The 25705-nt window shown below is 37.0% G+C and overlaps 1 protein-coding gene across 1 annotated transcript in view; it reads left to right on the forward strand.

Annotated features, from left to right (window-relative positions):
• The first annotated feature begins 277 nt into the window (after positions 1–277).
• The window catches only part of CLNK (cytokine dependent hematopoietic cell linker), a 30228-nt gene continuing 4800 nt past the window's right edge, over positions 278–25705 (forward strand). The window contains exons 1-14 of the mRNA XM_090140112.1: positions 278–352; positions 1901–2063; positions 4142–4215; positions 4519–4564; positions 7023–7051; positions 7385–7404; positions 8740–8868; positions 12110–12137; positions 14175–14193; positions 15366–15435; positions 16406–16446; positions 20809–20942; positions 21302–21379; positions 24453–24608. Coding sequence (XP_089996238.1) covers positions 278–352; positions 1901–2063; positions 4142–4215; positions 4519–4564; positions 7023–7051; positions 7385–7404; positions 8740–8868; positions 12110–12137; positions 14175–14193; positions 15366–15435; positions 16406–16446; positions 20809–20942; positions 21302–21379; positions 24453–24608 — 1062 coding nt within the window. The remainder of the gene's footprint in view (positions 353–1900; positions 2064–4141; positions 4216–4518; positions 4565–7022; positions 7052–7384; positions 7405–8739; positions 8869–12109; positions 12138–14174; positions 14194–15365; positions 15436–16405; positions 16447–20808; positions 20943–21301; positions 21380–24452; positions 24609–25705) is intronic.

Consider the following 25705-nt stretch of genomic DNA (forward strand, 5'->3'; position numbering starts at 1 on the left):
ACCTGAAAAGATAACAGTACATATTTTAAATGTCCTTCCACTTCTACATGAAAGCTGATCTCAAGTTTCAGATGTCAGATGTATAAGAAAAGACTGCAAATACCTTACAAGTTAGAGAAAGAGGAAAAGAGAGCACAGATCTGTTGCTTCAAGAGCAAGCTGAACAAATAAAGGATGACTGAAGAAAGCTGATATAATCAATATTTTGGCTGCTTCAGAAAGGTTAATTAATTACAGTCAGATACTACATGGAATTAATACCAACTAGAAGGCAGTAATGGGACAGAACAGTACAGGGAAAGAACTGCTAGGACAGCCGGCATTTACTAAGTCATCTAAAGAAGAATTTGAAGTAATTTCTGAGACACTAATTGATTATCATTCTAAAATGTTCCTAAAGCAACAGGGAGAAACGGGCAACTTCAATTTTTTTTTATTATTATTATTTTTTATATTTTATATTTTAAAAGAAAGCAGATCCTGAGGGTCTACTGGATACCTGGAGAGGCTATCGGAGTTTGGAAGCATTTTTTGGAAAAAAAAAGTCTGATTATTTAAAAAATACTGCTAATGTGAACAGGGAGAATGATTCATCAAGCAAAAATAATTTTCTTTTTAGAAGAAATACAACCATTCTGGAAAAAAAGAAAACAGTAGATGTGATGTATCTTAAATTTTGTTAGGTCTTTGGCACTTCCCAGAAGAAAATTTCACAAACTGTAAAAATCTGTAAATATTTGTAAAATTTTCAATTGTTTGAAATAAAATATCCACCCTCACTGCACTTCCCAGAGGTCTGCTTCTGAAATTGAAATGGTTACCCAGCAAACCCATGTATCCTGCAGTGGTGTGTACGGGGCAGAGCGGTACTTTTTTTTTATTAACATTTGCAGTTATAGAAAGACAAACATTACCCTGATATGTATCATCAAAAACAGTATATTCTTGGACACCTCCCTGATGTTTTCATAAAGCTGTGCATAGCCTTGAAGAGTTGACAAAAAAAGTAATACTGGGAATATAAGGATCAAAATCCTTTGAGTTGGCTGAGCGCTCAGAAAAGACTTTAAGGAACTGTTCTTGTTTAGACTAGGAGTGAGACTAAAAGAAAATATAATTATAAACATTGAGTATAATAAAAGTTGAAATAAAGTGGTTAATAGTCAATTATTTGTGTGTGCCCTTGGAGGGTGAAACAAATTGGTATAATTTGTAGCACTTGAGAAGAAGCATTAACAGAAAGGACAGGTAGCTAGTGGAAGACAACACCTCGGGAAGATATTGATTCCACATTAGCAGGAAATTTAAGAACAGATTAAAACAAACATCAGGGAAGCCGCAAGTACACAGTGGGTGGATACACCTATACTGTCTCTGGTAGTAAAACATTATTTGCTGAACTTTGGGTACCTTCAATTGAGATGATGCAACAGTAATCTCAACTCTGCGCTGTCTGTGCATTTCCCCTTAAAGAAACCAACAGCACTGTCCCAGCATGTAAATGGTGAGCACAAAGGGCAGAGCAGAACACCAGGAAGAATTTTTTAGCCAATCTGGAACAAGAGGATAGGCACGTCTAGAGACATCTTGAGTCTCTTGGATTGCTAATTTTCTAGTATGAACTCTCAGAAGCAATTCACGTTTTTATTTTAGACCATGAAATGTGCAATGAACTACTAGTTGATATATTCTTGTACATAACAAAATTGCTATTAATCAAATTCAAAGTTTAGATCCTCAAAACACTTCCTCAATTATTTTCCAACCTATCAATTTCCACCAGAAAATGTACTGTGTACCAAGATACCTGGTTCCAGATCTCAAGTATTTCTAAATATTAATTTAATCTTGAACTTAAACTTGTTTGTATTATCTGTATATATCCTGCCCTTCTATGTAGGACAGACATTTCACAAAGAGGGAACAGGATGACTTAAAATCATCCTCCAAACTATCTGATGCGGATGAAGATGTTTATGAGACAGTAAGTTCTTCCACTCCGGAGGCTGCCCAAGATTTGAGAATCCTTCCTCCCAAACCTCAACAGGATTCCGTATATGCAGGTAACTTTTTTTTGTCTGCAGGAAGTGAGCCAAATATAGACAAATAGGAACAGTACACATTTTTTGTGTTTTCACTCAGGTTTTGTATTGTTTTTTCTATTTTTTTTTTAATAGAATTTAATTTAATTGAAAAATAAAAGACTAAGGGAAGGGACAAGAGAAGAGCTTTATCTTCAATTTCATATTCAAAGCTTACTCTTCTTTTCCATTATATTATATTAAATTAATAATTGCTGATTTTTTTTCATTACAGCATTGAATGAGATCATAGAACGAAATCATGAAGGCAATCTTCAAAATCTGACTAGTCAAACCCACAACAATTACAAGAAAGCATACTTATTTAAGCCTAGTAAACTTTGAGATGGAAAACACACTAAAAACATTAAAAAGTTTCCTCCAGATTATAATTTGCAGATGAACAAATGTAGCAGGCTTGTCGAAGGCATTTTCTGACACTCGCAACATCAGTAATAAAAAAGTACTTAGAATGTATTTCTCAGGCATTCCGAACCTTACAAGATAGTTGCATTAGTCACAGTTCGGGTTACTAAAGCAATCCGAAGTCAAATTTAATGCCCAAACATACATAACTAAGTAATATCAGCCTACAGAAACAAAATATTATTCCAGATACCTTTCTCTAGAAAGAAGATATTACAAAGATCTCAAATTACTCTAAAATTGAGAAAAATTTTAGATGAGGAAGAATGGAAAGCAGAAGCCAAAAATATCTTGAACATACAGGATCAATACATATATATGAAAGCTCTCTCCAGTTCACATCAAATACCATTAAGATTTTCCTTTTTTTTTTTTGTAGGAGTGTATTTGATCATAAAACCACAGAAACATTAAGGTTGAAAGACATCTAAGATCATCTAGTCCAACAACAAACCCATCTCCACTATGTACTACTAATCTTGCCCCTCAGTGCCATATCTCCACATTTCTTGAACACCTCCAGGGACAGTGACCCCAACACCTTCCTGGGCAGCCCATTCCAGTGCCTCACCACCTTTTCTGAAGGGAAAAGGTGCAACTTGAGGCCATTACCTCTCATCGAGTTGCTGAGAGAAGAGGCTATCTCCCACGTCACTACAACCTCCTTTCAGGGAGCTGTAAGGTCTCCCTGGTAAAATTAAAAAACAAATAAAACCCCCAAAAAACAAAAGTTCCCCAGTACCACAAATTATGCAGTCAAATCTCCTGCATTTACTCACAGGAGTAAATACACCTAGAGTTCAGGGGATGAGCCTCACATCACAGTGGCTCCCCTGCCAAGCAAGTACGATGTCTGACTTGATCACTATCTGAAGAACGACAGTCTATAACGTACAAAGACTCTTTTAGGTATTTTACTTAGAAATCTAAAGTAACTTACATTCTTTTTATCTTGGTTAGTAGAAAACACTTTCAGTCCACAAACAGCACCTTCTATTGTTTTTGCGAGACTGTCCTGAAAAAAAGAAAGAAACCAAATTAAAAAAATGCTGCTTTTTACCTGTGTGCTATGCCCAGTAAACATGATGTGATGCAGATGTGAAGAAAGGTTTTGAGATGTACTTCAAAAAGGCAAAAATTCATATACCATCCCATTTTGCCATCTTTCCTAGAAAAATAAAAATGCCCTTGAGATACAAAGTTAATGACTTGAGAACACATGCCAGTTCACACTTCATATATTTCTTCCAGCGGGCCACGAGTGCAGTATTTATTAGAAGCTAGAGTAAAATTAAAAGTTCTCTGAAGAGCAAACCCCTTCACCTCTCACTAAGCCCCAGCAACTCATTCAAGATAATGGGCAAATTCACAGATCTGCTCACAGCTTAATCGTACCTTAACTGCGTACCAGCTAACAAAGGTTTTTGTTTGTTTTTTAACCACTGTGAGGTAGGTGATCAATACCACTACTAAAGTAATATGGAAGATCAGGAAAGGCAAAATGAAAGCGCTATAAAAATGGCAATGCCTGACAGCAAAACCATGTTCTAAACATTAAAATTTCTTCATCTTGAAAGACAGCATCTTTCAAAAGACTGCATTACTCAAGATTGCTTTTTCTTCCTCTTTTACAGATAAACACTGTCTGAAGACATCAGGTACTACCCACACAAGCAGTAACCCACCTCAGCCCCCTCAGTACTTGCCTGTAAGTAAAGACCTCAAGCACTGTTTGCAAATGCATTTCCTCTATTCTATAATATCACATAAAGCTACATGCACTCCACTTGAAGTCTTAACCATGAAGAATTTGATTTTTGCAAGGTCACGTAGGATCCTGTTTTGCTATGCAATAACGTCCTCTCAGCTCACCTTCTTTTGTTGATGCCTGAGGTCAAGAATGGATCTACAAACTATTTGCAGCATCTCAATCAAGAATAGCACTGTTTTTACTAGCTACAGTTTCAAGTATGATGCCTAATATCACACCTTTATTTGATTTTATTTACAGAAACATAAGTCTGCTCTAGAGGCGAGGAACGCACCAAATGTTGAAGGTATAATTAAGAAAATCTATTTGGTTCTGCAGTCAGAAAACAGTGCTTCCATATTTAGCTTTGAAACACAAGCAGACATAGCAGATGATAGAAAAGACTGTTTTCAGAACAGCAGCCCAAATAATCCTGCTGCACTAAATTTCGAGCACTATTTCAACAACCCAATACTAAGGTAATTGTTTAAAAAAAGTAGATATGCTTTAATCCAGAACCTCAATTTCTCAATAGAAATGTATGAGGGCTGCTCCAAAAATAATGCCTCCCATTTTATTATAATAGCCCACAGCATCAGAGGCAAAAATTCATAGCTAATGACAGCGTGTTGCAAAATAGTATTTTGAAGAGAATTTGAGCTCATTGTATCTGATGTCGTTTCCACGGAAATAAATAGAAGGCATTACTTTCAGAGTAACCAACATATTTACAAAAGCTACCTGACAATATTCTTCTATTCAGAATACATTAAATCTATAGAATTACCTGGTGTAAATTTGCTTCTCAACTCCTTTGCCATTAACTTTAAATTAGTTTCAAAGGTCTATATTTTTGAATTGTAAATATGCCTTTCATTTTCATTTGTTTTGTTTCTTGTGGTTGAATTGCATACAGGCTGCTGTCTGAGTCTTAGGAATTCAATGAGGTCTGCAACTATTAAATTCTTTACAATTTTAACCAAGAATAAGTTCCTATTAAAAGTATATTTCTAAACACTTTATTTCTATACATTTCTCTACATTTTTGGTATACTTAACATATAGCAACATATCACACTGTCAACAACTGAAGAATTAGATATTCAATTCACCTTGAAAGATAATTAGGATTTTTCACTTATCATTTCAAATCTTTGAACCATGTCCAAACTATGGTCAGAAAGAATGCAATTACCAACCCAGGAAAATATGATCACCATGTTAGTTGTAAATTTTCAGACATTTGACAAGCCCAGAAAAGTAATGCAAAGAATCCCATGCAATCAAGGTTGTGAGGTTTTTTTTGTTTGTTTTTTCCTTTATTCCATACTCAAAGGATTGAACCAAATAATTCCCACAGACTATAAGAAATTAAGCAGTATAAAGTTCACAAAATGAAAAACTGAATCTTGTGAGCAAATACTAATCTAGTTTGTACAAAAGCTGAAATAAGAGAAATATCAAGCAGGCCACCTTCAAAATCTGCAGAAATTAATGATATAGATACATCTGACAGCTGGCCAGCTTTGATAAAGCCTCAAATTCCACGATGAATTGAAGTTGGCTTCATGTGTTTGTCTGCCTGCACAAGGTATGTGCTGAAGAGAGATGAAGTAAGGACTGTGCAGGCAGCTAACTTGAATTTTGCAATCTGAGGATGGAACCTACATATATTTGAGTACCTCCTCAGCCAATAATGCCTGTGGGTAAATTATTATTTTTAAATAGCTACCCTGTTATTAAATAGCCTAACATTTATTCTCATACAAAGTGCTATTAAGTGGCTTTGCCACCAGATGGCATAAATATCACAAAAACTTTTTTTTCAACAACTATTTTAACAAACCAAACTCTACTAAGTAAAAATCTTATCTGTGTATTTTATTTTAACTAGTAGCATGTCTCGTATGCATTTAAAATCAGTCAAATTATGGTAAAGTTGGAAAGAGCAACAACAGAAAACATTTATTTTTTATTAAAACGAGCAAAAAAACCCACAAATAAATCAACACACACAGTCTCAGAACAGAACTTTACAAAATACCTGAACAAATATCAGCTTCAAATATGTCACATTGAAAGCTAGGGACAAAACCAAACTTCATGCAGTTTTATCAAGTAGCATGAAGATTATTTTAACTGCTCTATTTTATATTTTAAGTCGGGGTAATAAAACATACTTTTTTCCTGCTTTAACTTCAGGTAATTTCTAGTTATGTCCCTTATGAAATGAATGCTTGTTATTTAGAAAGATTCACCTGGCTGCAGTACAAAAAGATTTGCAGTATTTCTGGGACTGACACAATTATCTAAGTATACATAGTCTAGTATTTAATTGGAGAGAGGTACAAACTGTTAGAAGGAATTTTAAATTGCATTTCAATCTGTGAATCCACCCTTAGAGAAGGCAAAATAAAATACAGAATAAAACTCACTGCACTTAGATTAAAATTCAGAGCCCAGTCTGGCCAACACAAAACGCGCTCATCCCCATTTCCAGCAGCCTCAGCCTTCACTCCCACAGACAACAATCTCTCGCTGAACCACTGAAGCTTCCAGCCCCTGCAAATAGGTTGACATTAATTAATGCCAACCATTAGGAAGCAGGAAAAATGGTGGAGATGTGGATGTGTTAGCAGGATGAATGTGGTGCCAATGAGCTGGTGGGTGGGGTGCCAATAATAACAATTCTGGGATAAAGCTATACCTTTACTTGTAGATTATGTGGACAATACTCAATTAACAATTATTAATAATTATCTTAGGAGAAAGAGTGAAAGTATACGGACTCCAGGTAAGCAGTCTCTCAAATTACATTTGCACAGGCTATTATGCTGTTGAATATATTTGTAAAAAGCACACTCCAGTTTTGCTAGCACTAACCAAAGGATGAGAAGTCTGCAGGCCTATGTTACCTCACTGATTTGTATTCATGCTTTACAATAGCATCTTTTACTCTTCAATGATTTTAAAGAAGCATATTTAAACCTATGTGTTATGTGTTGTGGAATACGTAAAACTTTGCCTGTTGACACAGATATGCCTGCTTTATCTGAACTACTTATATTTCTGCTGGTAAAACAAGGGAGAAAAGCTCAAACATATTTTTGCTTTCTTTCTTTTCTAGCAACCCTTGCCTCCCCCACGGTAAGATCAGTTCAGAAATAGCTTTCACGCTTTTCCAAACATAGGAAGTCCAGAAATCTGGAATCAGGTTCAATCCAGCCACAAATTGTTGGGGGGGGGGGGGGGAGGAGGAGGGAGCGAGGATAGGGGAAGTCTTCCTTTATCTAATTTCCTTAGATTCTATTCACAATACAATATAATCTCCACTGTCTTTTAAATCTTTTTCTTTTTTTAAATAAGTTCAAATCATGTTAATAGAAATTAACTGCAGTCATTTACTCCCCACAGTCGATGGACCAAGTTCTATTCCATGAACATGTACGAATAAATTTTTCTATCATATGCCAACAAAAAAAAAGCAAACTTTGATTTTTTTTCCACTCTCAAACAATTGTAGGTGCTACAAAAAAACAATTTTGAAAGGTAATCCCAAACTGCTAAGCAGCTAAATTTATTTCTCAATGTCTGTATTGAATGCAGTAGGATATGTAAGCAGGTTTAAAATATGATCAAAACCATAGAACATTCCAATTCCGGGGCCCCCAACACAAGAATGACATTGAGGTGTTGGAGCAAGTCCAGAGGAGGGCCACAAAGTTCATTAGAGATCTGGAGCACCTCCCCTTTGAGAACCGGTTGAGAGAGTTGGGGCTTTTCAGCCTGGAGAGAAGGCTTTAGGGGAACCTTATAGCAGCCTTCCAGTACCTGAAGAGGCTACAGGAAAGCAGGGGAGGAACTTTTTATAAGGGCATATAGTGACAGTACAAGGGAAAATGGCTTTAAACTGGAAGATGGTAGATTTAGTCTAGATATCAGGAAGAAATTCTTTACTGTGAGGGTGGGGAGACACTGGAACAGTTTGTCCAGAGAGGTTGTCAATGCTTCCACCCTGGACATGTTAAAGGCCAGGCTAGATTGGATTGTGAGCAACCTGGTCTAGAGAGAGGTGTCCCTGCCTATAGCAGGGGATTGAAGCTAGATCATCTTAAAGGTTCCTTCCAATCCAAGCCATTCTATGATTCTATATTATTAATTAAGTAAGCTGGAGGACATTTGCCAGCTGGGCCTTACCCACCCAGAGATATCAACTCTGGAAAGCTGGTATGTGCTGGAGAAGAGCATGAAAGCAGTGCTGAGTGGCACAGAAGACAGTACAGCACATTATTGCAAATGTAGAATATTAATCAAAATTATTATTGCTATTGAATCATGGAGCTGAGCTAAGCTCAGCACAAATACATTGAAATACTCTTGGAAAATTCCAGTGTTTTCCCTTTTGTGCTTGCACTTACAACACAGTCTTTGCACCTCCTTCATTCCCTAAAAATTCTTCCAGTTCTCCCTTTGCTCTTCCAGGCCTCTGAAGACACTGCCAAAACAGTATCATCCACTTCCTCCAGCACCGAAGATAAGGAGCCATGTCCTCCACACCAGGGAAACACCCAGCCAGTCTCATGCTTTTCCAGTATCAGCAAAGCCCACAAGGTACTGCTACGTTTATTCATGCTGATTTCCTGAAAATCAAAACACTCTCCCCTGTCAAAACCACCAGACTTCTCCATCGCACTTCTGCTTATACTTAAGAAAATAGCTGTTGATTCTTTAGACAGCTGTGAATAATTAAGAGAAGTGGTATTTAGCATAATCTGATACCAGCATTTTTTAAAGAAAAAACTGCCAAAATAATGGTAAAGAGGTAAAGGAGTGGAAAAGTAGATGAAACTCTCATGAACACTTTGATTAAGGTCCTACTTTTTTTTTCACTGGTATTTAGAGGTTTGGCAATCACTTCTAAGTAAAAGTAATAGCATTTGCTCAGCACAGCTGGTGATGGAAAACCAAGTATGGGGAAATGCCCTAACTGTACCAGAGAGATACAGAAATACCTCCATATCCCAAGGATATTACATTCAGCCAAAGAGATGATAAATCTGTAGCCAGAAATCTTGCTCCAGACATCACATCAATCCTTTACACCAAAAGCCCCCCCCCCCAGCTTCTCCTACATCATACAAACACACACACTCATACATTTGGAGAGCATGGATAGAGGCTGAGTCCAGCAGTTGTGTTCAGTTGTATGATAAAGCACGTGTATGTCAAATTATGAGATTGACTGCTATTTTCATCTAATATATTGAGCTACATGAAAATGAGTGTGCTGCTCACTGCCCTGTAGATACATGCACACTCCCATGTGACCAAAATATATGTGCATGAATTAGGCAGGTGGTGGACACGCTGAGAACAGGACTGATACACATCCAGTGGCAGCCACGTATAATGCACAGTGCCTCTCTGAAAACCTACTGCAGCCAGAAATTTGGGCACAACTGAGCCATGTCAGTTCTACCCAGCCTTCTCCAAATACCTTCAATTTCAATTCAAGTGGAATTTCGCTTCATTTTTACAAAGGTCACCGGAGTACAAATCCTATAGTACAAATCCCATGAGGAAAGAAAGAAGAAAAAAAAGCAGCTTACAGATCCATGAAGAAATTTACTTCAAGTATATACTTAAAGAGCTAGCTCTGAGTATGCTTTATTTTTCCTGAATGGCGCTTAAATTTTTTCATGGATTAGGTTTAAAGCTGTTGGTTGTTAAGACATTTTATTAATATGAAGTAGCTTCATATTCAGATGTATGACCTGACCTATAACTGAGAAGTTCCAAATCCCAGGGCTGATCCTTCCCCTTGGTAGGGCAGCACATAAATCAAATGCTGTGAGAACTACTACAGGCTGTGCTTGCCAGCAGTCATCAGTATGCAAAGCACTTGGATTAGAAAGGTCCTATTACAAAGCCAAATGCTTTAATATAAATACAAGTAATTTCTTATTCTAGAAGTGAAAGGAGGCAGAAAAAAGTCATAACCACAAGATTCCACATTGCAGTTATAAATACCAAATTTTTTCTAATGCATATATATGTTAATGGTAACAGATTTTTCAATCACAGAGGTAAGAGGGGTAGCACAGACTAAGACCACACATGATCTAGGAAGGCACTTCACATATTTCCCACACAGGCACTTCACTCAAAATACTTATCACCCATCACCAATCCAGTCACAGCTCGGTAGGCAGAAAACACATGTATGGACTGCAGTATGGAGGAGTGGCACTGCACCAGTACCTGCCAGACTGTAAGCAAAGCTATCAAACTGCAGGCATGACTGAGGAGTGCACATTCCATTTTCCAACAAGATTTGGAAGATTTATAAAATCATACACACCACCATTTATACATTCTTATAAACACCTTCATAAAAATACAGGCATATCCTATGGTTTTGGAAGGTTTGGTGAGAATTAAACTTCTACATGCCTAGGGTAGATGGGCCATAAAAGTGGTGTGTCCCCTCATGGAGGACTCCTGCCCTGCAAGAAACCCTTCCTTATCTCTTAACTTTACTAGGCACCCAACATTCTAAGCACAGTCTTCTGCTTGTCATAAAATGACCTCAGAGACCAAGCTAACAAATCACTTGTTAGCACAAAAGCATCTATCCAAACCTGAAATGTCCTCTCCTTTCTCCTACCCTTGCGGAAACGTTCCTTCTACAGATCCCAAATCTCTTGCTTTCTTAACCCACCATGCTTATGTTTTCAGCACAGGTAAAAGGAAAAAAGACTCCTCCTCACTGAAGAAGTCTTGAAACATAGCTCCCAGGGCTTTTTATATGTTTTCTTCCTTTTGCATTCTCTTTGAATGATTTAGTAAATCATTGAATTTTCAGAAACCTGGAGCCTTTGGAAGATTACCAGGTGCTTATCCATATCTTATGTTCCTAAAAACCTTCTAAAATCTAGACCTCAATCTCTTTTATTATGAAATACATGCTATGTGTGTTCATCAAACCTAGGATATCCAATAAAATAGGTCAGATTTGATACACTGTCCCTTTAGGGACAATGGAAATACTACTTCTCTGAAAGGGTGGTCAGGCACTGGAATGGGCTGCCCAGGGAGGTGGTGGAGTCACCGACCCTGGAGGTGTTCAAAGAACGTTTGGATGTTGTGTTGAGGGATATGGTTTAATGAGAACCATTGGTGACAGGTGGATGGTTGGACTGGATGATCCTATAGGTCTTTTCCAACCTTAGTGATTCTGTGATTCTGTGATTTTGAGGGGCAGAATATTTTCTGGTGATCCCCTCTCAGGAGAGAAAGGTATCATTGTTGACCAGGCACATCAGAAGACAGCATAAAAATGCCCAACTACCAACTTGATTTGGGACCAGAAGGAGCATTCTCCACTTCTCTTTACCAGCTTGTATCTTGAGTTCCTGGTTTGCATCTCCTTTTATCTACACTTTTCTGCTGATGTGAATGTTTCATTTTTGAAAATCTTCAGTCTTCAAAAAACCCTGCTTCTACCTGACTTTAAAGTTTGTAATAATACTTTCAGAATAAGATAAAAGGTACAGAATAAAGCTTATAACTGTTCATATCTCTTCTCCTCTCCTCTCAGAATAAATCCTAATTGCGACTTTTCTCATTTGTGATAATTAATACTGTGGATGCTGCTCTTTTTTATGGAAGTCTATAACCTTTTCCTGCAAATAATTTATGCCAAAAAATAACCAGCCTCTGAATTTCTATAGCAGTAATAAAATGCCAAGGGCTGTTAATTTTCAGGAATGAGGTAACTAAAGTATTTAAGTTCTCAGTCATTTTTATTTTATGATAATGAAAATTTTACATATAATTCTTTCTTTTCCAGGCATCCATCTTTTAGAGACCTGAATGAAGTAAGTAATCATCTTTGTATATATTATTACTGCCAAAACCATACACTGTTCAGGGCTGCACATCTTCTGGTGTAACAGTATTTCAGTCATGACTTAGCCTGGTAGGTAAAAAACACTATAATAACCAAATTATTTTTGGTCATAAATATATCTATTCTTAATGTATATAGTACTTTCAAAACTGCTATGCTGTGAACGACAGTTAAAATCCTGAAGTTCCTTACAGAAATAAAAGCGCACACAGTGTTAAGCAACCTTCCCAAGTAGCCAAATAAAAGTGCATCTCATCAGTGCCAAATGCTGCAGATGTCTATGAAAGCTGTGCAGAATGGAGAGGCACTCGTGTGCTCTCAAGGCCAGTAATGCTAAAGAAGAATCTCTGTGCTCTCATTTCCAACAAAGGCTGCCAACAGAAAGCTCTCCCTCACCGCCCACACCTCTAAGCAGCCTATAGACAGAGGGCAGAAACTGAGAGGCAATGCCATGAACTCCTTTAAAGGCATAATACACTTCTGTAACATTCTTTTTATCTCACTGCAAGGGAGAACAGGAAATAAAGGAATCTCTACACCAGCTAAATATAGCCTTTTCCTAACACAGATGCCGTATCACAAACCTATAAGCTAGTCTAACTTCAAAATGATTTGAATTTTAATTCTCCACAGTCCCAACCAGAGGGCTGTCCCAGAACCTCACTCCTCCAATGGTTTGAAACTCCTACGCTTTGAGAGGTTATTAAAAACATGCTTTGATTGCAATATTGTAATTCACATTTAAAGCCAAACAATATTACCAAGAAAGATAATATTTTAACACAAAAGCTTTGCCATGTCCCAGATACTGATTCATTACAGAAACCAAATTAAAAAACACTCCCAAGAACAATAAACATCTTACATCTGTAATTAATATTTCTGGTTGGGCACTATACAGCTGTGCAAATACTGCAGCTCCTAATAAGCTCATAGTTTGGCTACGTCTTGAAGAGAAATACTGTATATCTCATAACATGGAAAAGATAATAAAATTGGATTTGAATGGTTCACCTCCCATTCATACTGCTCCTAAGATATAAATAGTTTCAGCATGATCCAGAGGAGGAGATGAGATGCACCCTTGCCAAGTTTCTGGACACCAAACTGCAGGTCAGTGTGGTTGAGAGAGGAAAACAAAAAAATTAAGAGGATAATTATGAGGATGCTGGAACAGGTGACCCAGAGAAGCAATGAAGACTATGTTCTGGATGTCTGTAAGACTGACCTGGGCAAAGCTCTGAGCCTAACCTCACCAGCCATCTTGTGCTTTGAGTAGAAGTCTGGTCTAGATACTTGCCCAGGTCCCTTCCAACCTGAATAGACAAACTAATTTCTAAGAAATGCAAAAACATTAACGGGAAGATAAGTTTTTGGGAAGACTGAAGAAGCAACATCTACACAGAGCAAAAAAACTCTTTAATATTTATTAATTATATTCTTGTAACATATTAATAATCAAAATAGTTACTATTCCCATACTACAGAAATACAGTGAAAATGCACCAAACGCTGGTCTATAGATACCTATATGTCATTCACTTCTTTGTAATATAATACGCTGTATTTAGACTCTCCACACAGTGATTTTGAATGAAGTATCTGCCACGACAGCAAAAGTAATTACACTATCAGTTAAGGACTCTGAAAAGAAATGACTGATTTTAATCTTCAGATAGTGTGCCTCTAGTCAATCAAAATCAATCTCTTGATTTCATACAAAATCGATGAGGAACCATATTGTCAGTTATCGACGTGCAAAAGTGATCATGAAATGGTGATCACTGCAATAAACCCTATGTTCATTTATACCCCTGAACATTCATTTCTCATTGTTGCCAGTGGACTGAGATGAGAATTTAGCCTGAATTTCTGATCAAGTGATCAAGGGTTCATAGTTGAATGTCTATAAAATGTTTTAAATTGAAAAGATATTCGGGTTTGTTAAGGTAATTCAAGGTGGCAATTAAAAGAAAAATACTTACTGTGTTATCATTTTATATAGGCATCTGGACACGATAAAGGTTAGTATTTAATTATACAATATTAATTTGTTTTCTTTCTTTTGTATTACAAGATCAAAGTATTCTATCATTAAAACTCCATCTGAGGTAATCAGTAAAGGAAACTAACAAACATCCTGCTATATAGGATCATACAGTCTGGCTCTATATTCAAACTAGTGTTAGACGTCCCATTGGTATACATCTGCTGAGAACAGAGATTTAGACTGACCTGTACACTTGTGGGAGTTGAGCAGAAAAAGGAATTTAACTCAACATTTGCTACACCTATCTGGGTAAGCACAGCAACATACTCATTCCAGGCAAATCAAATTCTTAAGGTCCTAGGGGGAAAAAACAATATTGGAACCTTAAAAATATGAGAGAAGGATATCCTGAAAGGTTAAAAAACCAGGCACAAATCTAATCTACCGATATATCATCTGCTTTCTCTCCATCTTGACTCTCTCCCGAGAGATGCAAGGCTGAGAATTTCAAAAGAAAGATTTTTTGGAAGCTACAAATAAACCAGTGGGTGGTGGTTTGGTTTTGTTTTAAAATAGTGTTTCAAAAATATGTAAATTCTTTAAATGTACACAAAGCTTTTAAAAGAACGTCTTATGTCACTCAGTTTGTATGTATGCATGAAGGTCCAGGAAAATTTTTTTTTTTTTTTACTCGACAATACCTCAGAGACAGACACAGGCTAAGCAATCATGATGCTGTTTACACCTCCCTGTCAATGATTTCATAATTTCTTCTGGCAGTTCATTTTGTGAATTAAGGTGCAGTTTCCTGATTTTCAGGTAGAAATAATACTGACTGCATTGATACATTCATTATCTGTCCCACTCTACAAAAGGGATTTATAAACTCTTTGTACATTACTAGTACAGTATTCTGTGTTTTTTTTTTTTTTTTTTTACCATTATGTTAGTTACATACACTACTAGCAAAAACCTGTGATGTTCAGCATCACCATGTAACATTCAGTACTACAGTAATGTTTCCACTGAAATAACGAGTTTACTGATTTAAATCAAACTAACTGTAGACTATTTCTCTACTGAACTGCTTCCCCTTGTATATGAACTTGGGGAACTTAATTCTTTTTCATAGTAGTTGCTAGATACTGTCAAAGTTGCACATGAGAGGAAATAATAAATTCTTACTTGTTTTATTAATTGACACAGATACAAGGAAGAAACTTGAATTGATTGTACAAGAACAACAGTATAAAGCAAAGCATATTCCTGAAGCCAGGTAAGAATTTCATTGTACTAGAAGCTTCAAGATCTAAAATTTCTGCACCCAGAAAGTCATACTTCACTACATAATAAAAGCAGGATTATATCAATTCTTGATGTCAGGGAGTGACACATTATGTTTTTACCTGAAGCACAAGAGTAACCATCCTTGGGAACTGCTTCAGCCTATGCTTGAATTTTTATCTTTATTAGCATACTATTGTATTATATTTTTGCCTAAGTTTTCAAGAAAGAGCGTTAAACGTACCATATGAAGTAACTCTTCCACCTCCAGCCTCAGCATTTCCAATATATTCTATTTTCTATTTTTATATATGAAGAATATACGCATGGCCTTCTTAAGGCCAATTACTATTCCATAGAAATCTGCCACAATTCTCCTACTTTTCTAACTTACATAAATCTTTTCTAAATGTGTTATTCGATCTAAAGGGACACCCCTTCCAAAGCACTCAATAAAATATAAAAGTATAGGATAAAGTATAGGAAATGTGCCTATGATTTAACACCCTCATTAAGTAGACAAATGCAGCAGAATGATTGAACAGAACCTCTCATCTATCCTTCTTGATGACAACAGTACTTCTCCAAGACAAAATAATCACCTGTAGTAAATGTGATTGCTAGTCACTGGACTAGCAGTATTGTACCAGTGGCTGTTACAAGGAGTAAATAATGCTGCCATAAAACATCATAACATGAAATTCTTGCAAAGACCTGTCAGGGTCAAAAAAGGTATGTAACTTCCAAAAGTAGCTGGAGAAATTAATGGAAGAGAAATCAGCCAAAAGCTGTTAAACACAAAATCACCACCTGAAACCAGAAGCGTATAAAACACCAATGTGTTGAAGGATTAAAGAATATTTTGGGGTAGCACAGCCATACACTGCTCAGTGACCTTACTCTTAAACAATTGCCTCTAAGAGAAATATTTTTCTGACATTCCTTTCATTGCTTTCTCCTAGCTTTCAATATACGCAGAACTCCAAAAACATTTGCAGCTCAGGTAAGAACCAGAGATCACTTTGAAAACTAAACCAGGAATGGAGAAATGCTAATCACAGTTATGGTGACACATTAAGCACCAGCTTCATGGGTCTGTGTGTGCACATCTGCATTGGGTCACAGAATTGATGCATGTAGTCACAGCATTGCAGGAGCTGGGAAGTACTTCTGCAGATCACTGAGTCCAACTCCCTGCTAAAGCAGTTCCCTACAGCAGGGCTCACAGAAAGGCATCCAGGTGGGTCTCCAGAGGAGAAGACTATTCCAGTGCTCCATCACTCTGTCAGTAAAGTTATTCCTTGGGTTAGTATGGGAATTCTCATATTCCACTTTCTACTCATTGCCCCTTGTTCTATTGTTGCTTGCTACCAATTAGGGTCCACCCCTATTACTTTGACTCCTGCACTTTAGATATTCATCTCAGCCTTTCCTCACATGGAAGATGCTCCAGGCCTTTAATCACTCGAGAAGTGCCAGCACAAGGGGATTATTAAAAAAAAAAAAAAAAAAAACACAGACAAAAAAGCAAAATGATGGCATAATCAATAAGAACCAATAGGACTTATTGGCTGTACTCCATGCATGGCTCAAGTTCAGAAATGCCTATGCTAGGACTTCAGAAAAGCAAGGAGTTTGGGATGAGCTGCTGAACAACGATGGGGATGGGAGCAGAATGCAAATAGCTGGGCTTGCAAAGAGATACAAAGGAAGGGCACTAAACAGCACAGGCTTCTTCCTCAGTCAGAGCTGTGGTCAGCTGACTGGAAGCTGCAGATGTTAAGGATGTTATATGGCAGCTGCTATTGTTTTAATGACTTTAAGTGAATGCATTGATCTTTTCTTTGTGAAAACTGCTTTTGGCATTCTGCAGATTCCTAGAGGGAGGGACTTGCAGGTGGCATTATAGGACAGTTCTGTCAGTGCATTATAGCTAGAAATAGATGACTCACTGAACTGCATAGCGTTCTGTGAAGGAACAAACAGGCTTGGGAGCCAGCAGTGATGGCTGTGCCCAGACCCAGCCCCTGGGGTGGCGTGTCCGGTAACCATGGCAATGTCACTCCCATCATTGTCCCCGTGCTGTCTGCAATTCCCAGAGCTGGACATGCCCAGGAATGGTTTCACCACTCTGCCTCGTTATTCTTGAAGATGATACTTCCACAAACATCCTTAAAAGCAGCGTTAGCTTTTTGCTGTTGTATCATATTGGAACTGTTGCATGCCAACCTATCTCTACTAAAAAAAATAAATACAAAGCTTCTTTTATTTAACCCTTTTGGCCCCAAATTTCTGTTACATCTCTCCTTGTCAACAAACTTTCCACTGCTTTAAAAAGCACTTTCATAAAGTAAGTAAATAAGATTTTAAAAAAATGGCATCTGCTTACAGACTTATGAAAACCAAAATCCTTCATTAACCCAACCTCACGGTAAGAATTATGCAAGCAAAAGAAAAAACTTATGATTGCATTCTGCAATTTTTATTTATTTTTTGAACAAATACATGACAAAGTGAAAAGATGCTAAAAGGGAAATTCTCTAAAATATTGGTCTTTCATTATTAGATTGAATGACAGAGATGCATACTGTGGAATGAGTACGTACAAATAACATGATCCTCATCTTTTTGTTTTGCTTTAGGTGTTTGTTTTTTTTTTGCTGCTGTTACTGTTGAATATCATTTGAAGTGCACCAGTCAGGTTCACCCATATTGTATCTCAGTTTTTAAAGCAAAGCTTTGAGAGCTTGTGCCCTGGGAGAACCAGGGGCTTTGGGGACTCAGAAGCAATCAGACACATCTGTGCAGGTTAACCTCCTGCTATCCTTATCAGCACTTACTGTACTTTCATACTCTCCCTCAACTGCCTCCGCAAATGCCCTATCAAAAACAGAAACTTCCAAGCTATTCTGATAGCCTATGAGTTGCATAATCTGAATTTATGCTGTAAGCAGATAAACACCAGTGCAACAGTATGAAGTCATGGAAAGCACAGCAATGATAGTAGGGTAGCAAAGTCCTAGGCTGAAGCAAGTAAGGATAAGCCAAAATGCAGCAGCTGTAGACACAGAAGCAAAAGAAAGAATCTGCTTACCTTTAGGAGGCCTCAAGCAGGCAGAGATGCAGGCAGAAATCCTTGCCTCCACTGCCAACCCTTAAATGAAGTCTGAGAAGGGGTGGATATTTGCTCTACCCCTTCTAATCATCAGGTTCATTGCATGCACCTGAGCTCCCCTGGGTTGGCCCTGCCTTCCCACCAGGTGCTCAATCACGGTTCAAGCCATGACTTAGCATTTCCACTACAACCAGGAAGCACGCAAAGGCCACATCATTTATTCAAAGTAGGATTTACCTCAACCTCAGCTAATACCAGGTCAAAGATGCCCCTCTCCCTCAGCTTTGTGTCACAAGCTCCAGCTCCACAATGGTGGTGGCCTTGCACTGAGCCACTTTCCTCCTGACATGTTAGTTGCACTGGCAGCACAACTCCATCTGTTCTCCTCCCCTGCACATCTACTAAAAACCTCCCTTTACCTCTGTTTCCAGCTGTTCTCAATAGTCTCTCAATCCTCTCTTCTGCATACAATTGATTCTTTTTCCTAAGTGCCCTGTACCAATTTCAGGTTCAGAAACTTCCACTGCTCCTCTTGGTCATTCAGTCAGGCACAATTCCCTTTCCCTCTGTACAATCACTGCCCTTGTGAAGCAACAGGGACAGAATAAACAAGTGCCCATACCCCCCTGCTATCCTACGATTTTCTTTAAAGTCCATGTTTGAAATAAAAAAAAAATATATTTTATAAATATTGACTTTATTAGATATATACAAAAACCTTATATTTTTACCATATGTAAGTACATATTTCTCACTTACTGGTATTTTTATTTTTTATTGCTAAAAACAAATTATTACCTGCAAAAATGTAACTGTTCTTTAATTTCCTGGTGAGCATCGCCATCTGCTTCTCATCCTACAGTTTAAGATACACCAGAAAGAAATTATAAAGAACATGTCACAAATGTAGAGCTGTGAAGTCTCTTTTAAAAATAAAGTATGTGGGGACAGTCACAAAAAAATGAAATGTGGATACAGATGACAGCTTCAATGCATAATAAACCTAATAGCAGCATATTAGCGCTTAACAACTCAATCTGATCGCAGAAAGAAAATGTAGATGCTTGGCTCCAAACCCTTTACACAACTGGCTCAGCAATTTCATTTCTGAGCAGATCAATTGCCCTCTGAATGTGAATCAATATGTAAAAAACACTGCTTTTTTCTTACTGACATCAGTGGACACTGTTTACAGACTTAGAGACAAAAGTAATGGTGCTGTAAACCAGAACACGGTACATACAACATGAAAACATGAAACAATTACAATTATTACTCATCTGTATGAAAAAGTTTCTGAACTCCCTTCATATGCTATCATATTTTATGTATAGGTAGAAGAATGGTATACTGATAGAACATGAACAATACAAAAGAATATCATTTTGGCAAGCAGTGCTATCTCTTATGACCCAAACCAAAAGGAAAAGATGGAAGCCATCAGTTATTACATTCTTCTCATTTACGACAGTCATTAAGTCATTTCTCCGAACAGCACTGCCTTCTATTGTATGGCAGGATAAGCTTTTACGCTACAATTAACCATTTTCTTCTCATGATGTGCTTCTGCAAAATGCATTCTAACCATACACCTGGAATCTTTTCTAAAGGTTGTTTCCTCCGCAGCCTCACGTACCTCAGACAGTCCAAGCCTTCCCACATCACCCCACACTTGATGCTCCCACCCTGCCTTGCACGCTTGCACAGATCCCAGGTGATGCTCTGCTAAAGGCAGCATTAAATATACAGACTACAGATCACTTGCTTTGGGAAGACATTTTTCATGTCTGAACATCCTCAGATGGGTAAAAGCAGAGCAGAATTACATATGAACGTATATGTCCCCCATTAATTACGTTACATAATATTTGATATTTTATTAATAATTTATATTTAATATTTCACTATGCTCATAGAATCATAGAATTGCTCAGGTTGGAAAAGACCTTAAAGATCATCAAGTCCAACCGCAACCTGACCATACTACCCTAAATGTGTACTGTACATACTGCCCTTATGTGTAGAAGAACCTGCTATCAATTAAAATACATCAGAAAACGTTACATTTCTTGAGGCATGAATCTGATATCATTGCTGCTGCATTGGCCTAAGGGCCATCGTAACAAACAGTTCAAAATTTCAAAGGTTATCAAACCACAAATGCTATTCTATTGTATAAAATTCATACAGTAAAATTAAGATCAAATTAAAAGCAATACAATTCTTTTCCTTCTGAATTTATTTTCACAGGATCCACGGTAAATGCAGACAATGCGTCAGTCAAGAGGTCACCACCTCCCATACACTATACAACATGTGAAAATAAACCAAAACATTCACTTGTAAAAGAGGAAATGGAATATATTGCCCAACCCATGGAAAAGGTAAAGAATACTTAATGGATAGAGAGGATTTTCAGTAAACAGGATTATCAATCTATAGCATGCACACATCTAAGAAATACTGCCTACTGAAAACATTTCTCTAAGAAATTACATGACCTGAAATCTGTGAGCTTTCAACACCCCTGAAAACAATCCAGCATGAGCTGATAACAATTTAGATGTTTATTTTGAAACAGATTTTCCAAAATGATTTCATGATATAGATGCATTATAATTATTTTAATAAACTGCCATAAAGTTGCCTTAAATGCAAATTAGATATAATCTGTTTTTACTGACATTTGCTTCTGCAGCTGTGATTCATTTCTATACACTGATTATTATGTCTTAATTTTAAGGACTTACATAAATATGAATGGTACATGGGAGAATACAATCGCCATGAAGCAGAGGCAGCGCTCCTGGAGGAGAACACTGTGAGTACAATTTATCCTGAAACTCATGGTGTAAACTTTTAGAGAAAACATCCTAAAACTGTCCACAGCAGCTCAGGTTTTTTTCTAAATTAACCGTATAATCCATACTAACTTTGATGTATAATACAGTTTAAAATGTTACCAACATATACACACCACCAACTAGTCCACTAATTAACGCATCAGACATTACTGACAAGGTTAAGGACACAATTTTACTTTTTAATTAACTTCTTGTCATAAAAGCATCTACTTAACTTGCTGTTTTGCAAGTCATTACTAATCTCCAGCTTTGAAAGGCACAGCCTGGAGGGAGCAGGGAGAGCAGAATACTCCCGGAGGCAGAAAGTGAAGTGCAGAGCATTTGGCCCCTACAGGAAGAATTTCCTCACTGCCTCACCCAGTGCAACATGGGTGTGATAAAAGTAATTCCATTGGAGCTTATCGGTTTAAAAAGATACACAGTATGGTCAACAGAAGACATAAAATCCTTCAGTCTCCTAACCACTTAGATATTGAAATCATACCTATAGGGCTGAAGCACAGGAGACCTGTCTCAGCTCATCAGCTTCCAGTGATCCAAACTATGACGACTAGATTTATTTATTCCTATTTTTAAGAGAGGCAAATGCAGCAACTGCTTTCTTTGAGGACACCTTTAGCACCAAACCTCTTCGCATCAGTCTTAGGTTAGGTGTGCTTACCCAAGGAGCAAGAGGATCGATGTGGGTTAATAGCCAGCAGGGGCTTTTGAAGGGATGGAGCCCCACAGGACATCAGGGAGTCTCACACACCCTGGTGCCCACCCTGGTTTTCTGGCAGACCCACATCAGAGCCAGCTGCAGAGTAATGCTGAGGACAGCAAGGCCAAGCAACAATACCACCGCGTTATTCCAATACTGTTAATTTTCTTGTGGTCATTTAACTTCTCCCACTGGGTTTCTAGTCCAATATATTCAGAGAGGGTTTGACAATGTGTTCTTTTTATAGAATACTTCTATGCATAATAGTTTGAAAAATAATGCCAGATCCTATGTGAAACAGGAGAGGGAAGACGGTTTCTCAGTAAGCTCTTCCTTAACAAAACTAATTGCATGCAGAGCAATGGCTTGAGTCTTCCCATCAGCCCTAAGTTTGAGTAGAGTTTGCACTACTCTACACAGGTCACTTTGAAAAGAGTTCAGAAAGCAAAATGTACAGCTGCTCTGCAATTGTGGAGGGTAGCATAGCTAAGAAGCAGCTAACAGAAGAGCGCCTTTGGTCACAGCCAAGCGTCAGAATAGTTCTGATACAATACTCTGGTTCACAGCTCCAAAAAATTTCCCTTTGTTGTTCTTCATGATAGCCCTCCTTTCCAACCCAGGCTATTCTATGATTCTGATTCTATTCAAAAGTAAAACAGATTTTGCAATCTCCTATCCTCAGCTACCTGTGAAAACTCTAAAAGCATACATTTAAGAATTATTTTAACGTATTCTAGTAGAAATATATTCCAGCAGTTTTCTTCAATATTTTCTTCAAACAGTCTCACTGAAGTGCATAAATACATTTTTCCTTCACTGCTGTGGTTTTTGTATCTGCATTCTGGCCAGGAAAAAAAAGCTTCTAATCTTACCTTCCATAACAAATGATCAGCATTTACCACTGATTTCAGCAAGCACAGAATCAGATACACTAAGATTATTAATAGCATTCCTTGATTAATATCTCTTGATTTCTTCATTTACTGCATATTCTTTAAAAAAAAAAAAAAAAAGAAGTTAAGTTCAGTACTGCTGATGCAGTTCACAGTTCTGGTCAGCAACTCCTGCAGCTCCTACTACAGTGACATTAATTTGTTATTATTCACATAGAACCTAAAACTTGGGTAATGCTTGGAATTCTCTGAAATTCTTAGCTTTGTTGATTTACATTTTTTTTTTTTTTTTTACTGTATTCTCTAACACTCTCAACAATTAAAAATATGGAACCATTTATGTGAGTACCCATTCCGTACAATAAATAAAAGAAATAATAATTTTGAAAAGCTGATATGTTTTCCTTTCCTCTGCTCTTATACTGCATAAATGAGAAATATCATGTTGGCATGATACAAAATCACTCACATGAAATAATGTGGGGATGTCTTCATTCCATCACTGTTAACATTTTTCTTAGGCCTTTCCACAAGACTAACCTAGTTAGATCACAGAATTTGAAACATTTTCTAGACAACATTTAAATTCATGAGCTCCTTAGGCATATGAGAGGCTTCACTGTGCTAAGTGAAATTGCTAAAACATTTGCAGTCATGCAAATGTTTACCTACATACTGAACTTTATAACTATGAACGGCCTGCTGACTGGCTCTGCAGGGGTGTCAGCTCCGAACACACATGCAGATGGCCAAAACTATCTTCCAATATTATTTCTGTTCTCACTGTTACATTTCATGGGTATCGTTTTATTATTCCACGTCCTAAAAGAAACTCACTGTAATTGAAATTGTTGTAACAATTGTGTAAAGGTCGTATTACGCTTTGAGATTACCCCAACAGTGTAAATATGTATCAGATCAGAGTAAGACTCTACAATTTAGAACTCTAAGGTCGTAACAAGAGACCATATCCTTGTATCATAAATAGCTGTTCCATCCATATACTGTCTTCAAAAGCAAATAGAAAACCAATTAATTATAATGCCTTTACTCTCTTCCTACTCAGTCACTCATTAACTCCTCTCTTTTAAGCAATTTGACTTTCAATATCCCATTTTCACTTTAAGATCATTCACTAGTATATGACAGAGCTTTCAGATTAACATTGTACAATATGGCAGCACATGATTCTTCACTATTATCAAACTGTTGGATAATTATATACGACTTACAGAAATTAACACAGAGCTGTATTACGTTTAAAGGAAATACTTTTCTACATTGCTTTTATAACATTAAATTTCATTTTAAAAAATAGTTTTATTCCAGCTATACAGTATCACACTGTTATAATTAACTAACTCTGCAAGATTTTAAGCCAAACAGCAGTTACAGGTAAATGTTATGATATATGCTACAATAATTTGCGTTATACAGGATGAGACTTTCCTGGTTAGAGATTGTTCAAAGAAATCAAACTCCGAACCATACGTTTTGGTTGTCTATTATGGAAGACGAGTTTACAACATTAAAGTACGTTTTCTGGAAGATAGTCAACAGTATGCACTGGGAACTGGGCTCAGAGGAGACGATGTAAGTAAAATCCCTTCTCATGCTTTAGTCTACTGCTTCTGTGTCACACTATACAAGTTCTTAACATCAGATAGTTATAAACTTCTCATTTAACATACTAGCTATGCTTCATTAAAGTTTGTTCTACAATACCGGCATTTGAATTGCATCTCAATGTTTCAAGAAACCTCAAGTTAATAATTTAGAATCAAATTTTACATAACATGCTCTGATTTAAATCAATGTGAAAATTTCCTAAGTGCTTATGATTTTTCTACCTACTCTAAGTAACACCTGCAAAGTAATGGGGAAAAGTCCTCCCTTTCCAGGTATGTATTGTTCCATCTATCACTGTAGCTTATTTTGTAGTCTGGTATATTTAAGATAAGCAGAAATATTAGAAGATATACAACTACAAGTATCTGACAGCTTGGTCCGCTGCTGTGATTAGTGCATAACCAGATTCTCTAATCATCTTTCACTCATATAACAAACTCTAAATCAATATTAAAAAGAAATGAAGAAAGAGGACAAAAGCAATCATGGATATTCAGAAGCCAAAAAAAAAAAAAAAAAATTCCCCTCTAATCAGTCTTCTAAAAATGGTAAAATTTCAGTCAGAAATTCCTTTACATTAGTAGTGTTCTTTCACATAGTTATACTCAATTATATTCAATTATATGACGAAACTAATTCTTATCTTGTCTATATGGTTAAGTATCAAAAACTCTATCTGCATGTCTTTCACATAAGAAAAAACTAAACAGTCATCTTATAAAGATGTGATAAAGAAAAAATAAAAGATTACTCAGCTGAGCATTAAATTCAGCTGCACAGAAAAAAAGAAAAGCAGAACAAGAAACCGCTACAAAGGTTGTTAGATATGTAAATAAACATATCCCAACAAGGTGAAGTGACAAAGCACACGTAGCTGAATCTTCAACTATATCCTTTGTATGCATGTTAGTACTTCTAAAACTCATCCTGCAGCCAAACACCACATGGCATGGGGGGAAAGGAAGAGTAAAAGCAAAACAAGCCAAAGAAGATCAAGATAAAAGTATTTTAATAAACAAAGGAGAAGCGGAAGAGAAAAAAACAAAAACACAGGAAGTGAT

Source organism: Phasianus colchicus, chromosome 4 (assembly GCF_987193195.1).
Source record: "Phasianus colchicus chromosome 4, bPhaCol1.hap1.1, whole genome shotgun sequence".
Classification (NCBI taxonomy): Eukaryota; Metazoa; Chordata; class Aves; order Galliformes; family Phasianidae; genus Phasianus; species Phasianus colchicus.